Source organism: Macadamia integrifolia, chromosome 11 (genome assembly GCF_013358625.1).
Source record: "Macadamia integrifolia cultivar HAES 741 chromosome 11, SCU_Mint_v3, whole genome shotgun sequence".
NCBI classification, from domain to species: Eukaryota; Viridiplantae; Streptophyta; class Magnoliopsida; order Proteales; family Proteaceae; genus Macadamia; species Macadamia integrifolia.
The window spans coordinates 25324401-25339167 of NC_056567.1; the positions used below are offsets into that span (position 1 = coordinate 25324401).

General features: G+C 37.9%; 1 protein-coding gene across 1 annotated transcript in view; it reads right to left on the reverse strand.

Moving 5' to 3' along the window:
* Positions 1 to 1545: 1545 nt before the first annotated feature.
* LOC122093494 (putative serine/threonine-protein kinase) overlaps positions 1546 to 14767 on the reverse strand; it is a 13819-nt gene continuing 597 nt past the window's right edge. The window contains exons 2-7 of the mRNA XM_042663838.1: positions 13327 to 13449; positions 12714 to 12826; positions 5922 to 6132; positions 5596 to 5833; positions 2616 to 2766; positions 1546 to 1950 (exon numbers count right to left, since the gene is read on the reverse strand). Of these exons, the coding sequence (XP_042519772.1) occupies positions 1621 to 1950; positions 2616 to 2766; positions 5596 to 5833; positions 5922 to 6132; positions 12714 to 12826; positions 13327 to 13420 (1137 nt within the window). The 5' untranslated portion in view covers positions 13421 to 13449 and the 3' untranslated portion in view covers positions 1546 to 1620. The remainder of the gene's footprint in view (positions 1951 to 2615; positions 2767 to 5595; positions 5834 to 5921; positions 6133 to 12713; positions 12827 to 13326; positions 13450 to 14767) is intronic.

The following is a 14767-nucleotide window of genomic DNA, read 5'->3' on the forward strand; positions in this document are numbered from 1 at the left end:
GATTGATGATTGATGATTGATGAAGATGAACTTAGTTTATTCACTTTATTGATTTGTTTTTTTGATGAATATCTTACATTGGTATGAATATGAACATTTAATATTTATTTTACATATGAGTAATAGGATTCAACTAGGATTTGAGCCAAGTAGATTGGTTTTATAAAAACGTTACATAGGAATGCTTTAGTCGATAAGGCGATGCTTTATACCTATCTTATAGCTAAGTTGCTCTGAAAGACCCTCAAACGCCTCCGTCGCCTTACCGCCTTAAAAACTATACCCACCATTGAATGGTTGAATGTGAATTCGGATGAAGCATTACTTCAGTAATAGCTTCTAAAGATGTGGTAATCCACTGTCTCACCAGAGTTGCTCAAGCCACTTCAGTTGAGGAGATAGAAGCAACTGCTGTCACAGACTTAAGTTATGATGTTATTTTTCGTCCAGATAAGTTAGTTCCATGCTACTTTCCAGGGGCTGGTTTGTGCTCCGCTCCCTCTGTTTGCCCTCCCTTGCGTTTGGTGGTAACCTCCCTGGCGCGTCCAGTAGGTAACCAAAGGCAAAGGCATCAAAGATAGCGTCGAAGATGATAGCAGAGGCAGGCAACGCCTTCTGCAGTTTACTTACTATCCCATCATCCTCCCTATTGGGATCGAAATATTAGATAGTCAAGCAGAATCAGTTTTCACATATAGTTTCCAAGAGGATTGTAGTTCATCATGGATAATTCGAAGCATCATGAGAAATTGCAGTTTAATTTATTTTACCAAGCTATGGAATTCAATTGTGTTACAGTAAATGAATGTATTTCCTGTGACTGGGTACTTTCCTTTTAGATTTTACCAGTCAAGGTGGTTTTGATGAATCATGCACTGAAGGGATGACGCTTCTCCTGGGTGTTACAGTTTACTACTTGAATTATTCTGTTAAATATGAAGGGAAGATGCAGCTATTGATGGTAAATCTTCGGCAGGTTTCAGGTGATTTGTTCTTTGTTGGTGGGGTTTGACCTTTTTGTATCCTTCACCTAACTCTCCTTGCGGTCTACATAATTAAAAAAAAAAGAAAGAAAAACTTCAGTCCTAAAGCACTGATACTAGCTAGTACAATATTATACCAAAAGGAATGTTCACTAATTATACCATTGATGGACTAAATTAAGTCGTGCTGTAAAGTAAGAATTTAGAGTCAATAAAGCTATGATCCATGAAGAAAAGTATTCCATAAATTCATGATGAGTGGTCCTTCATAGATGAGAGTTTCCTAGATTATGTTGTGTAAAAGAACTGTGTGTGTGTGTGTGTGTGTGTGTGTGAGAGAGAGAGAGAGAGAGAGAGAGAGAGAGAGAGAGTTTTCCTTCGTTAGTCCTTTCCATTCTTTTTAGGTAATCTAGAAGAGCCAATTTTGAACCCCAAATAAAAACACATGAACCTCAAATATACTCACCGCACCTAAAATAAGATACAAGTAAACTACTCCTTTCCAGGTTCGTTCCACACCCCCACCCAACCCCCACCCACACCCCCACGCCCACCCTCACCCTCCACAAGAAAAAAATTAATTTAAAAAATATTTTCTCCAAAAATCTTTTGCGCTGGCTCAAGGTGATAACTCAAATCATCTAGGATCCACCTCGGTGATGATGACAGGAGAGCTGAGCAGTTGGGTGGTAGAGTTAATTGATGCTTTATTTGATGAAGAAGGTAAGCTGTCATTGAGCCTTTCTGATTCTTGAAAGAAACCTGGGGGAGTCAGTTCCTTCTCGTTGAGCCGGATGGGTCTAGAGAGCATGTCAACAACTTGTGTCATTGTAGGCCTTCTGCCAGCTGCTGCTTGGGTGCAAAAAAGGGCTACCTTGATGTACCTAAGGACTTCTTCCTCTGAGTATTCTCCCACCTCTGGATCAACCAGCTCTAATAATTGTCCTCTGTCGTAGAGTTCCCAGGTCTGTCAATGCATTAAATTAGACATCACAGGAAAAAAAACACGGGCAAGAAATAAAGAACAAAACAGTTACAATGACTTAATTTAGATCATGAACAAGATACGACTGTGGGAGTGTTTCTTTTTTCATTACATAAATGGACTTAAATTCCAACAAAAAAGTTCATATCATAGTCCATCAACAGGAGCCAATAGGCAGATAAATTTAAATTTTTGTCTTTCAATGAAAGTTTTGAAGGCTGAGCAACTAATTGTTCAGTCTCTTTTTCCAACTGACTGAACATGAGGGAGGACAAAAACAGAACTTAATAACCGACTGCAGAAGAGGCTTGAAGGGGAAGAAAACTAAATAGAATACCCTGAGCAGGTAAAAATGTTGTAGTTGTCTTTATTTGGGAAAAAATGTTGTGAAATCCAATCAATGCTTTTTGTAAATACATATGCAAGAAGAGTATATGGATTATTATGAAAAGAGTTAAGAGACTCAATTGGTAAACAGAAAGTTTGGCAGCTGAAAGTTCACCAGTTAATCACAAATGAACAACTAGAACTCAAAAATTTTATACAAAAAGATGATGCCCAAAACAATGACAGAGAGAAATGGGCTTCAGAATTTTGATGCTACTGTTGATATGATTGACAAAATTTACAAAGGGAAACTGACCCACCCATTCAAGAAGAAACTTCTGCGTTTTTCCCCAGTTCGCCTTTCCACTACTTCTACCACTTACTATTTCAAGCACAAGGACCCCAAAGCTATATACATCAGCCTTCTTGGTTAACTGACCATGCCTTGCATACTCTGGTGCCAAATAACCACTACATGGAATAATATCACACCATGTGTCAGAACCATAGCAAATTAAGGGGAAAAAAAAAAAAAAGGAATCCAGAACTAGGCATGGGACACTGAATTTGGATGCACAAAATAGTAATCAACAAATAAACCTTATCAACTGAGAGATAAGACTCTCCATGTGCACCAAGTGTGAAAAATGCTACAATAGTTTCAGACTTCACCTGAGAAGATTTTTGCAGTGCGCCTAATCATTTAGATGGTTGCAAACTTGCAATGAAGCCTTAATCATTTAGATTTTTGCAATGAAGGTTACCATGTGGAGCACAACACACACAAGTTTTTCACTATTCCACAACATCAGGAGAAGATGACCGCTCAAGAAAATACCAGCTATTTCCCAAAAATGAACCATAATTTCTCCAATGACTTCATATCCTAAGTAGAGCATGTTTGCGAAGGTACCATACAAGTTAAAAATTTGATAACCAGTTGACCTGTAAAAATTTCCACTTCATATAGGTACACTAACATCTATTGATGTTCAGCATGTCAATCTCATCATGTGGTTCACCGACATAACCTTTTGTGTGGTTGCTTGTGAAGTCTAAAACCTTAATATTTTTACGATCCAAATTCCCACTAAAAAAAATGTTTAACCATAGTTCTTAATTTTAACAGTTGCAGCATCTATGAATAAGTAACTCATGTTTCAGCATCTATTATGAAGTTTTTGCAGGTCTCAGTCCTGATATAGATCGAGCCTGCAAAAGAAGAGGGATGCTGGTTCAATCAAACCAGACCAGCCAGCCCCAATGTCGGCCCATCAAGCCAACCAAAACCAGATATTACTGTTCAAGTGAACAGTACCTATGAACAGTAATTTGGTCCCTTTTTTTTCCCTGTTAACAAGTAGCCAAAGTCAGATTTAACCTTCTAGAATGGTCCTTTATTGTCTTATGTTAGTTTCTTAGTACAAGTCAGTAGTTTGTTACTAAAGTCAGATTTAGTCTTCTAGAATAGTCCTTTATTGTCTTATGTTAGTTTCTTAGAGTACAAGTCAGTAGTTTGTTTCTAAAAGTCATTAATTTCTATTTTATGTTAGTTTCTTTTTTTAGTTTGTTTCAATTTGTGAGGCTGTGCCTAGCCTATTTAAGAGAGACCATTGTAATCAACTGGACAATTTAATGAAGTTTATTTTGAGATGGCTTATGCTGCTTTGCTGTGGGATACAATTGGGTGAGAGGCCCTAGGTGAGATGCCTAAACTTGAGGTGTGAGATGCACAAAACCTAACCTTCTTCTTCCCCCTTCTCAACCCCTTCATCGATTTCTCTTTTCCTTCTTTATTTTCTGTTTAGCCTTTTCGAGAGAGTGATTTGAGTGTGCTTAGAAGTGTGATTGAAGATCCAAAACCAGCCACCAAGTTCAGATTTAAGTTCACCCACAGGTTCCAAAATCAATCACTATTGTCAGGGTTTTGGAGAGAGATTGACCAAGGCTAGATCTCCCCAACCAGCAGCCATCTTTGGAAGCCCTTTGGAGGGTTTGTTCTCCACATCAAAGAGGCCATTCGACCAGCAGCTTGAGTCCAGCTGAAGGTTGTACTTGGAGTTTTCCCAAATCTTCCAATTGTTTCTTATTGGTAACCTACATCAGATCTCCTAAACCAACCAACAGTTCGAGCTCATATTTTGAAAGGATACCTTTACATCTTACAAGGGATCTTCACTCCAATTTGATCATCCGATGCCCGGAACCCTAGTTTCTGAAGAGTAATCAAAAGTTTCCTAGTTCATGTCGACAACATAACTCTCAATTCAACCATCGGAATTGTCACATCTTTTGAGGGTTTGTTGACCCATATAAGAACTATCTACTCCAAGTTTCAGCTCCATTTGAGCCACGGTTTGTGAGTTCTCGAATTTCTCCCTATGCAGCCAGATTTTCAGATCGTGCCTGGGATTAGGATCACTTGTGATTCTAATCTTACATCAAGTCCGGGTTCCTACACCTCTTGGGATTTGAAGAGCTCAGAATTTGATCATTTGCTGATTTTATCTTCACACAAGCAATGTCTAATGGATAAAATGAAATCTATCAAAAAACCTAAGGGAATAGCTTTCTAAAGCCTTGTATCTTTTGTTTGTCCTTTCAGGATTTGTCCAACCCTTTTACTCTCTTCTGTTCAACTCAATTACTTATTCATAAGTTCTTTCAACAGAGCAAGAATGGGGGGAAGGGGAATGCAACTTCTCCATTATACTCACATTTCACAGAGAATTCACCCGTGCTAATCAACCACAAAACAGGTTGATAGATATAATGCTACGAACGATTACAGTTATTACACTAACAACAACAAAGCACATAAATAAATTTTATGAGTTTCTTACACAAAGTTAATCAACCACAAAATAACTTTAATCATTTTTATTGGAAGGTTCATGGTCATATATTTTTTGCTTGATTCAATGAACTAGTCCCCAGAACAAGAAGTTCCGAGGACTACACCACAGATCTATGGCAAAGGTCGTATCTGATTGAGAAATTTTAGATGCATCATGCCATTGGATCTCTAAATTTAAATATATAAGAAAAAGGAAGACGAATGAAAGAAAGAATAAATGACCTACAGGGTATATAGGCAGTTTAATCAATAAATGGTCAACAAAGATCACCAAGTGAATCAAAATTTCTACCAAAAGTTAGGCCATTATTCATCTTCCTTTTTCTTAGAGTTAAATGAAAGCAGAAAGGTGCAATATTATGCCAAGAACGGCACAAAGATCTTATGCGAATAAATAAAATAAACAAACTGCCAACAAATTTTTGATATGAAAGATAACTTACAATGTTCCTGCTATTCGTGTACTAATATGAGTAATATTATCTGGGAAAAGTTTAGCCATCCCAAAGTCACCAATTTTTGGGACAAAGTCCTTGCCAAGAAGTATATTACTAGATTTGATGTCTCTATGCACAATATGTGGCTCCAGCTCTTCATGGAGGAAAGCCAGACCTCTCGCAGTACCAATGCAAATGGCAGATCTTCTGCTCCAGTTCAGCTCAATGATTTTACTCATAGACCCTTAATGAACAAGATAAACAAATTTTTGTTAGAGTTCCCCTTTAAGCATGAAACAAGTTATTCACCTGCATTGGTCATTGAAAATTACCAAATAATGCGTGATCAAGGCTGTTATTTTCAACATATTCATAAACCAAAATCCGATTATTTTCTTGAATACAGCAGCCAAGCAACTCAACTAGATTAGGATGCTTAACATTTGTGATAGTTTGAATCTCAGACAAAAATTCGTTCACCCCCTGTCTTGATCCAGCAGAAAGTGCCTTTACAGCAACTTCTGTTCCATCATTAAGGATTCCCTAGCAAAAAGTAACAATGACAAGTACAAAATCAACACATTAAATACATGAGAATAGCAGAAACTATCTTTCCATGCTCAAAATCTCCAGTGTAAAAAGGTAAATGTGAAGTTACTGAACACTAGAAAAATCTATGCCCTTTAAAACACTAACACAATAAAGCTCCCAAATGCTGACAATCAGGTGAATGGTAGAAGAATGAAATTAAGAGGCCAAACCGTCTAGACTTATATTCTTTTCTAATTTTATGCCAGCAATTCTTTCCATATATTTAGTTTAAGTGAAAGTAATAGGGCGGATAAAGAGTCAAATTTCTCCCATATCCAAAAAAGGTGAAGGGTGTACCCACTGGGTCACAATGGCCTTACCATTGCGCCGAGGTCCGCCCTCTGCTTCCAAGAAAGGTATGGATCAAATTTTCCCAAAATAATGCAAAGTAGAGGAAGAATTGAGCATCCAAAATCATTGGTTAGAACTTCAAAGGATAAACTTTTAGCAAAACTTCATAGCCAATTAACTTCCTGTCAACCTTAGAAAACAAATCCAATGGATGAAGTGCAAGAACTCTATTCTTGTAGTACATGGCGGTGCATGAGTGAACATGATCTGAGAAGTGTGAGATTGAGAACCAAATACCCTTTGACTCAACAAAGCCTTCTGTCAACTATTTGGGGTGAGGAAGATAGATTGATGTAAATAACTCACTTAATGGGCTAATTTTATTGCAAATAAACCTTGGGTTGGGTTATGTATATGTTGGGCCTTTGATCCTATGGGTTTTCTCTATAATGGGCCACTTTAATGGGCTTAAATTATGGGTAGAAAGTAGGAAAACGAGATTTAATTTGTTAGTTTAGTTAGAGTCCTGTTTTAAGTCTATTTCAATTGTTATTTTAGTTTTTAGTCAGTTTAGGTTTCCCTATTAGTGAATGACTAGTTAGTTACGAACTCCATGTTGGAGTTCTAGTCTAGTCCTATTGGAGTCCAACCCTTATTATGTAATGTCTAGTCCTACTTGGAGTCTTAACTCCTAGTTAGGTTATGACTGCTGGTCTGCCCTCTTTACATAGAGGAGCTAATGTAATCTAATTTCTCAGATTTAAAGAATGATGAATTGAGTTTATGTTTGAAAGCCTGAGGGTTGTGTGTGTGATTCTCCTTCCCCCTTTCTTTGTGCGATTTCTCCCTCTTCCCTGCAACTCTGAGTTCACCTCAAGGATTCTTCCCTACCCCTAATGCTTCCCTATCATAGATCCTACTATTCCACTTTTTTCAGTCTAGGTCCATACTTCTCCTAGGTCACATATAATAGATCTTTTATCACAAACACAACCATGGTTTCAAGTATCAGGCAACTAGGGAAAGTCAACTTAGGATCAATCAAGTCCAAACCATCAATCAATAATGGACACTTCAACCCCCCCCCCCACACCAAAAAAAAAGTCTGAACAGCTCCTCTTACCAATAATTCTTCGTTGGGATAGGCCAAACTCAGTCAAGTCAACTCACGATCAGATTAGGATTGGCTGAGTCCAGTCCAATCCCAGATCCCAAGGTTTAAATTCATGCTCAGAACCTCAACCCACATCATTTATTGCTTCAATTACCACCACATTATCCCAGTGCTGCAGTCAAGATTTAAAAATATAAAACATTTTCAGGGTTTTAAGTTCTTTAGAGTTTGAATCTGAATGATATTTTTCAAAATTTTGGATTTTCTCAATTGTTTTTATATATAAACTATAACCTTAATCCTAAATAAACCATATATCTTCTATTTTCATCTCAAAAACTGAAAAATAAAAAGGGCAAAACCACACAAGCCAAAACCTAGTTCATATACAAAGCAAGAACGTTGGAAACATCATCAAGCAAGCCCCAAGATTACATTTGTTTGGACTGAAAGAGGGGAAAGTGTAAAAAGTAAAACAACTACCTTTCTGTTATGCACTTTCATATGTTTGGTTGGATGAAAAGTGCAAGCCAATGTTTATATTTATCAAAAGAGCATCATTTTTTCCATCTCATTATCCTCCCAAATGTAGGAAAGTAAGGGATACCTCCACTTTCTAGGATTTTCCATCCAGCCAAAAATCCCACGTAAAGTGAAAATTTCCTCTCTTTTGCATGCTTTACTGCCTATCATTCTTCATCCAACCAAAGGGAACCAATAGAGAAGGGTAAATTCCACAAGAAACACACCTAGTCACTGGACTCACTACTGGATCTACAGAATAAAGTACAATCATTCTTATTTGTTTTTGCACCAAACAAGGGAAACTATTTGGTTAATATTTATTGAGATGTTAAAAATCTATCCTTCCAAAATATTTCAGAAAATTTTGTTCTACCCGTTTGGGGTTGGACTTGAGTCTAGTCATTTCTTTGAGTTATCACTTTTTCTCATACTCTAGTTTTGAGATTTCATATTTTATGTATAAAAGTCAGCAATGAGTTTGAATCTTATTCTCTTAACCAGTCTTTAAGCCTTTTATTCTTTTGGGTGACTAAAAATTCATTCCCAGAAGTAGAAAGAGAAACAAGGAACCCCTAGAAAAAATATTACAGAGCTGACAATACAAATGAAAGAAAAACCCAAACATCAGGGAGAGGGGACAGAGGGCAGCAGTAATGAAAAGGGCAAGCCATAGCAGACAACAATAAGCATGTTCCTTGGGGAAATCAACACACCAAGAGGAGACTGTAGATAACTTGCTTCTTACATTAAAAGCGATCAAGTCCCAAATCTGCTAGAAAGATCCAGAGCTAGAGGTCTATTTTCAGAGATTGCGCTCCATATAGATATAGCTAACTGCAGTATTAAAGGAAAGCTTACCCACCGCATCACAGACTGACTTACCGGCGAAGGACATATCCACCCAAATCCATTCCCTTGCAAATGGAAGAATCCTTCGTCTCCCCGGCCAGCATTTAGCTAGGATCCCTTTCCAAATTGAGGAGCAGAAGGGACAAGCAAAGAAGAGGTGGTCCACATCTTTTATAGCATTCCAACAGAGCCAACCAGATGTCGGAGACTAGAATCTGATGATGAAAGAGAAAGGATTGCATTGTAAGGAGATTGGAGAGGGCCAGCCAAATAGAGAAGCTGTGACGGGGGATGTGGCTCTTCATTCAAACTAACTTGCACCAGGAGGACATAGGATCACGAGCTCTGATCCCAAGCCATTTTGTAGTTCAATAGGCCCGAAGAAGATGCAAACTAAACAATAATATCTCCCCCACCACTATGCCTTCTAGGAATCTAAGGTGAGGCATTCCTTATGGCAGAGAACAGGGGAGAGGAAGTAGTAGGGGGTCCAATCATCATGTCGAATGATATCTACAACCATGGACAACTTACTAAATCTCAAACTATATATGGATCTTGCACCCAACTGAGTGGAGGAGAAGACCCATGGGGTGCCAATGGTCAAGCCAAAAGTAGGTGGAGGCGCCATCATCAATATGATAGGAAGTGGCCCCAAGAGTAATAGGCCTAAGCTTTAGGATCTTACACCAGACCCAAGAAGTATCACTAATAGAAGGAGCATTCCAAATAGAATCATTATAACAAAGTCTAGAGTAGACCCAGTTAACCTAAATACGTTTCTTCTTAGCCACAAGCTTCTAGATCAGTTTGAGAATACTAGCTGAAGTAACATCTTTGATTCGTCTCAAGCCAAGACCTCCTCATCCTTGGGAAGAATTAAGAAGGACAACAACCCAGCTGATTGGGTGGAGGCATATCGAGGATTCAGATTATTTCCATATGAAGAGACACATGAGGGACTCCAACTCCTTAATGGTGGACTGGGGTAACCTAAAAATACCAAACCAATAGATGTAAGAGACTTGAATGACAAAACTGATCAATTCCAAGAGGTTGGCATAGGAGAGAAGCCTGCCCTTACAAAGTTGGAGCCTCTTGTGCATAAGATCTAATATAGGAGTGCAGTGATGAGTTTCAACCTGGCCGGAATCAAAGATAAACCCATGTACTTGATCAAAATATGACCTAAGGAGAATCTTGTCTTCTCATACGAGACTTGACAATATCAAATACCCTGGCTAAGAACAAAAGAGATTTCATGTGATTGATCCAAAGGCCTAGTATCCCTTTGAAATGGTGCAAACAGGACATAATGGTCTCAATTGAAACAATATTCAGTTTGGAAAAGATCATGAGATCATCAACAAAGGCGAGATGGGATAAGCTTAAGAGCCTTACACTTGAGAATGGGAGAGATAAGATGTTGATCCGTACAAGACTGGATACTTCTAGATAGGACTTCAAGGGCCAAGGAGAAGATAAATGGAGAGAGGGGACAGCCCTGATGAATGCACAAAGTAGAGGTGAAGAAACTGGCTGGAATACCATTGACAAACACCAAGAAGAACGGAGAAAAAATGTAGTGATAGATCCAATTGACAAAAACTAAAGGAAAGGCCATCTTATTAGAAATGAAGTCCCACCTCAAGGAGTCAAAATATTTTTGGATGTCGATTTTCATAAGGGAAACAAGGGAATAGGTTTTTCTGTTGAAGCTTCGGACAAGCTCATTGCATAGGACATAATCAATGATACTTCTACCAGTGATGAAAGTCAATTGATTGTCAATGACAAGAGAGTCAACCCACCAATTTAAGCATGTTGGCAAGGACTTTGGCAATGAACTTGTATAAGAGATTTCCTAGGGAGATTGGTCGAGGTAGGACATAGTAGAGGCACCTTCTTTCTTAGGGTTGAGGCAAAGGAAGATGTGGTTAATATTTTGTATTTGATTGGGGTTGAAGAAGAAACTCTTAAGGGTATTGATGGGGTCTTCTTTGATAATGTACCAGGAGGAGAAGAATCCCATATTGAAGCCATTAAGGCTAGGGGCTCTATTGGCCTTGTGATAGTGGACAACAGCTAGGACCTTTTCGTCAGTGGGGATAGCCTAGAGGGTACCAATGAGGTGACTGGGGATGAATTCATTGAGAAGCCCCTAAGGGATAGGCTTAGAGGATGCAATGGAAGAAGGGAGGATGATCTCCTTAAAATAGTCGACTACCTCTGCCTTAATGTCTTCAACTCTGTGGAGTGTGGAACCATCTTTGGCTATAAGCATGGGGATGGAAGGCAAGTGATGTGGGAGAAATATGGCCGACATATAAGCAAGTAATCAGGCAACGACAGGAGTTACCTATTTGTACCACATTAGTTTGACATATAATTGATGCTGCTATATTGCTGGGTTGGTGTTCCTCCAAAACCTTTTGATGATCTGATGCTTTCAAGGTATTAGCAACGTATCAACCCTCCTCTATTTAGAATCCTCAAACCAGTATCCTGAACCCTTAAAGGTAGATTTGGCTCTCCTAATTGGTTCAACTGGTTAAAGATTCCAGGGTTCAAGAAGAAGACAACGAGGCAGAGAAAGAAAAATCAATTACGGGTTTCGGCTCTCTTAAATTCTATTTTATTTAGTGATTTGGTGTCCAAAAAATGATTTGTTGATAAAATAAAAATAGAGTAAAGCAGGATATACACAACAACATAAAATACAACCAAAAGCGCAATAGTAACTACTCTACAACTTGCAGGATATATACTCTCACCACTATCACATTCAAAACTTCATTACCTTTCCACAATTTTCAAGAATGTTGAGAAATTAAAGAAGATGGACATATAATGAGTTTGAAGCATGCTCATATATTTTATTTTACCAATGTATTTTTTTTTATAAATACCACAAAAAATATCCAAAACACGATTATCAAAATGGCCAAAAGTTTCTCCACATCCATGCTAGGCCTTTCTACACACAACCCACCCTTTTGTAACCCCATGGAATGTTTGTGGGGCCCAAATTCTGTGGACAGATAGCCCCAACATCCCCTACTCACATCTGAAGTTTCAGCTGAAATGGAGTTTGTCAAGTGGAAAAATGAAGCATTAAAAATTCAGGACCATGAAGAGGGTGCAAAAACTACCAACGGGTGCATGGACATAGATGGGAGGGTAAATAATTGAATTTGAGTTTGAAATTTGACACGTGGTCAATCCAGACCTTGACCTGTCTATCCAACATTGGAATTTCCACATCACCTTCCATGTGGCAGAACTAGGGTGGACCATGGAGAGAAGCTTCACTATACTGGACTATGTAGGGGCAATTATGCCATAAAAACCTTATAAACTGTTTCTACAACAAATACATCTCAAAGTACAGGGAAGACAAATATATCCTTAGGAATGTCATACTCTGAACATTGTTAGCCATCAAAATTTTCCACAATGTTGAAGGAATGAAAAAAGATGGACATATAATGAGTCTGAAAGCCTTTTGTGTACTTTCTTTTTACCACAATGGAATTTAAACAAAGTTATAAGTACTTTTTTTGTTTCTTTAACATATACATCCGAAGTACAGGACATAGATACCGTCACAAGTATCAAAATTCTCAACATTATTACCTTACAAGATTTTCAGGAATGTTGAGAAATGAAGTAAGACAGACATATGGTGCTTTTGAAAAGCATGTTCATATAGTTTCCTTTTTCCACAGTGAAATTTAAACGAGCTAGTAAGTACCTTGTAAACTGTTCCAAAACCTCCTCGACCAATCTTACTGCTTGCATGAAAACTATTTGTTGCAGATCTCAATTCCTTGTAAGAGAAGAGTTTAATATCCCGTCGCAAAGACACTACAAAAATACCCAACAAGTCAAACAATAAGAACAGATTGGTCATTATAATCCCCCATGGTTCTGTTATAGCAGTGATTTTACTGTCAAGAAGGAACAGAAGAAAATATATTTTACTGGTCAATTTGGATCACGATCTGTTGTTATTCATTCTCTAAAGGAGCTGTTGTGGAAGAAGTGACTAATGTATTGCTTTTCTAAAACACATTCACCCATCAAGAGAATATAAGAAGATACTCCCGTTCGTTGACTGCTTTAGATACAGTTCACTGAAAAATGTGATATCTTTTGAATGCATCTATCTAGAAAAGAAACCCAATAACTGGGGAGGGTCACCCAAAAGTTTGCTAAGTCCAAACAAAGTATGCTCTCAGTCTGGCAGCCAACAGCCAAAAAACCTCATCAAGAAGCAAATGGCAAAACAGGGGGAAACTCAGAATTAGTTGTAAAGAAAATTATAATTTTTACTAGCCTGTAAAACCTCATCAAAAAGTTCTTACCATTTGCATCTTGATGAGCATGAGCATGAGCCTGAGTATGAGCATGAGCCTTTCTTCCTTTTACTAGCCAGGAACCAAAGCAACAACCACTCATGTCAATATACGATATCTGATTTCAATCACCTGCAATTATGAAATACACCTTTCAATCAGCCATATTAATTTCCACATGAAACAGTTTCATATTGTAACACATGATTGAAACAACAACCATAACAGACCCATAACAGGTCCATTTTGAGCCTTGGTTTTCCCTCACTGAAGATCAGAACTAAAACCATTTTAATTAAAAACCCTTGAATCTTTAAAGGAGAATGGAATTTTATCCTCAACTCTGAGGAATTCAATGTATATTCTTTCCACTTCAAATAAGACAACAAATCCAGAATAAATTGGAAAATTTTATTTAATTCTGTATAAACTTTCTTTGAAACATTTACTTGGGAATAAAGGAAAACAAACACTCAAAAAGCCATAATTTATCTTTCATATATTCACACATGTTCAACTGTTTGAAGGCCAAATAGCATGACTATTTGTTAAAAGGTCAAAAGCAGCCCATTAATATTACAGAAATTTAAATTCATTTTGCATTTCTGAAGAAGAGTGGTTTTTTTTTTTGGGGGGGGGGGGGGGGTTTTTTTTTTTGGGGGGGGGGGGGTGTGGAGAAAGAAGAACCCCTCTCTGTTCCCCTTACCTTCATTCTCTCTCTGTCTCTGAGTAAATTAACCTATGTTTAACAGCTTTAAGCCTTTACCACGATAGTTCCTCCTAAAATATCTTCTCTTAAATCATAAGCATCATCTCTTTTCTCACCTCCTCAATTTTTCTCTCACTTCTTGCGCCAAATCACTTAATTCTCATTAGAGCATTTCCCCAATTATCCTTGTCACAGAGGATGAAACCAAGTGCAATCAATTTCAGATTATATCAATTCTAACTTCAGCTAAGTGCACTGAATTTCTGATTACATCATTTCCAGTTTCCCCATCATTCATCCCAAATCTCAACAGCCTCATCTTAGTTATACACAATATGAATGCTTTACTTATGTTGACATAATTCTGCTCCATAGAAAGTACTTCAGGGCTTAAGCAACCTTCCAATATTAAAAACAAAGATGCATATATTGGTCCAATGGACACCCCATACAGATAGGGACAGTGGAATTAGCTTTGAGAGGTCAGAATTAACTGAAGGCATTTCATTACAGTTACTCCCAAGTCAGAAGCTGCCTCACAAAGTCTAATAATCAAATCAGGTAGAATCAAATCCCAAACTAAAAGGGCTCCAAAATTAATCATGAACTCAATTTCCCATTCTTGCACTTCATGAGGAACAAAAACTAAATGAAACAAGCAATGGAAAATATTTAGGAGAACCGACATCACAACCAACACCTGTCATATATTGGAATGACCTCCAACAACCACCCCCCCCC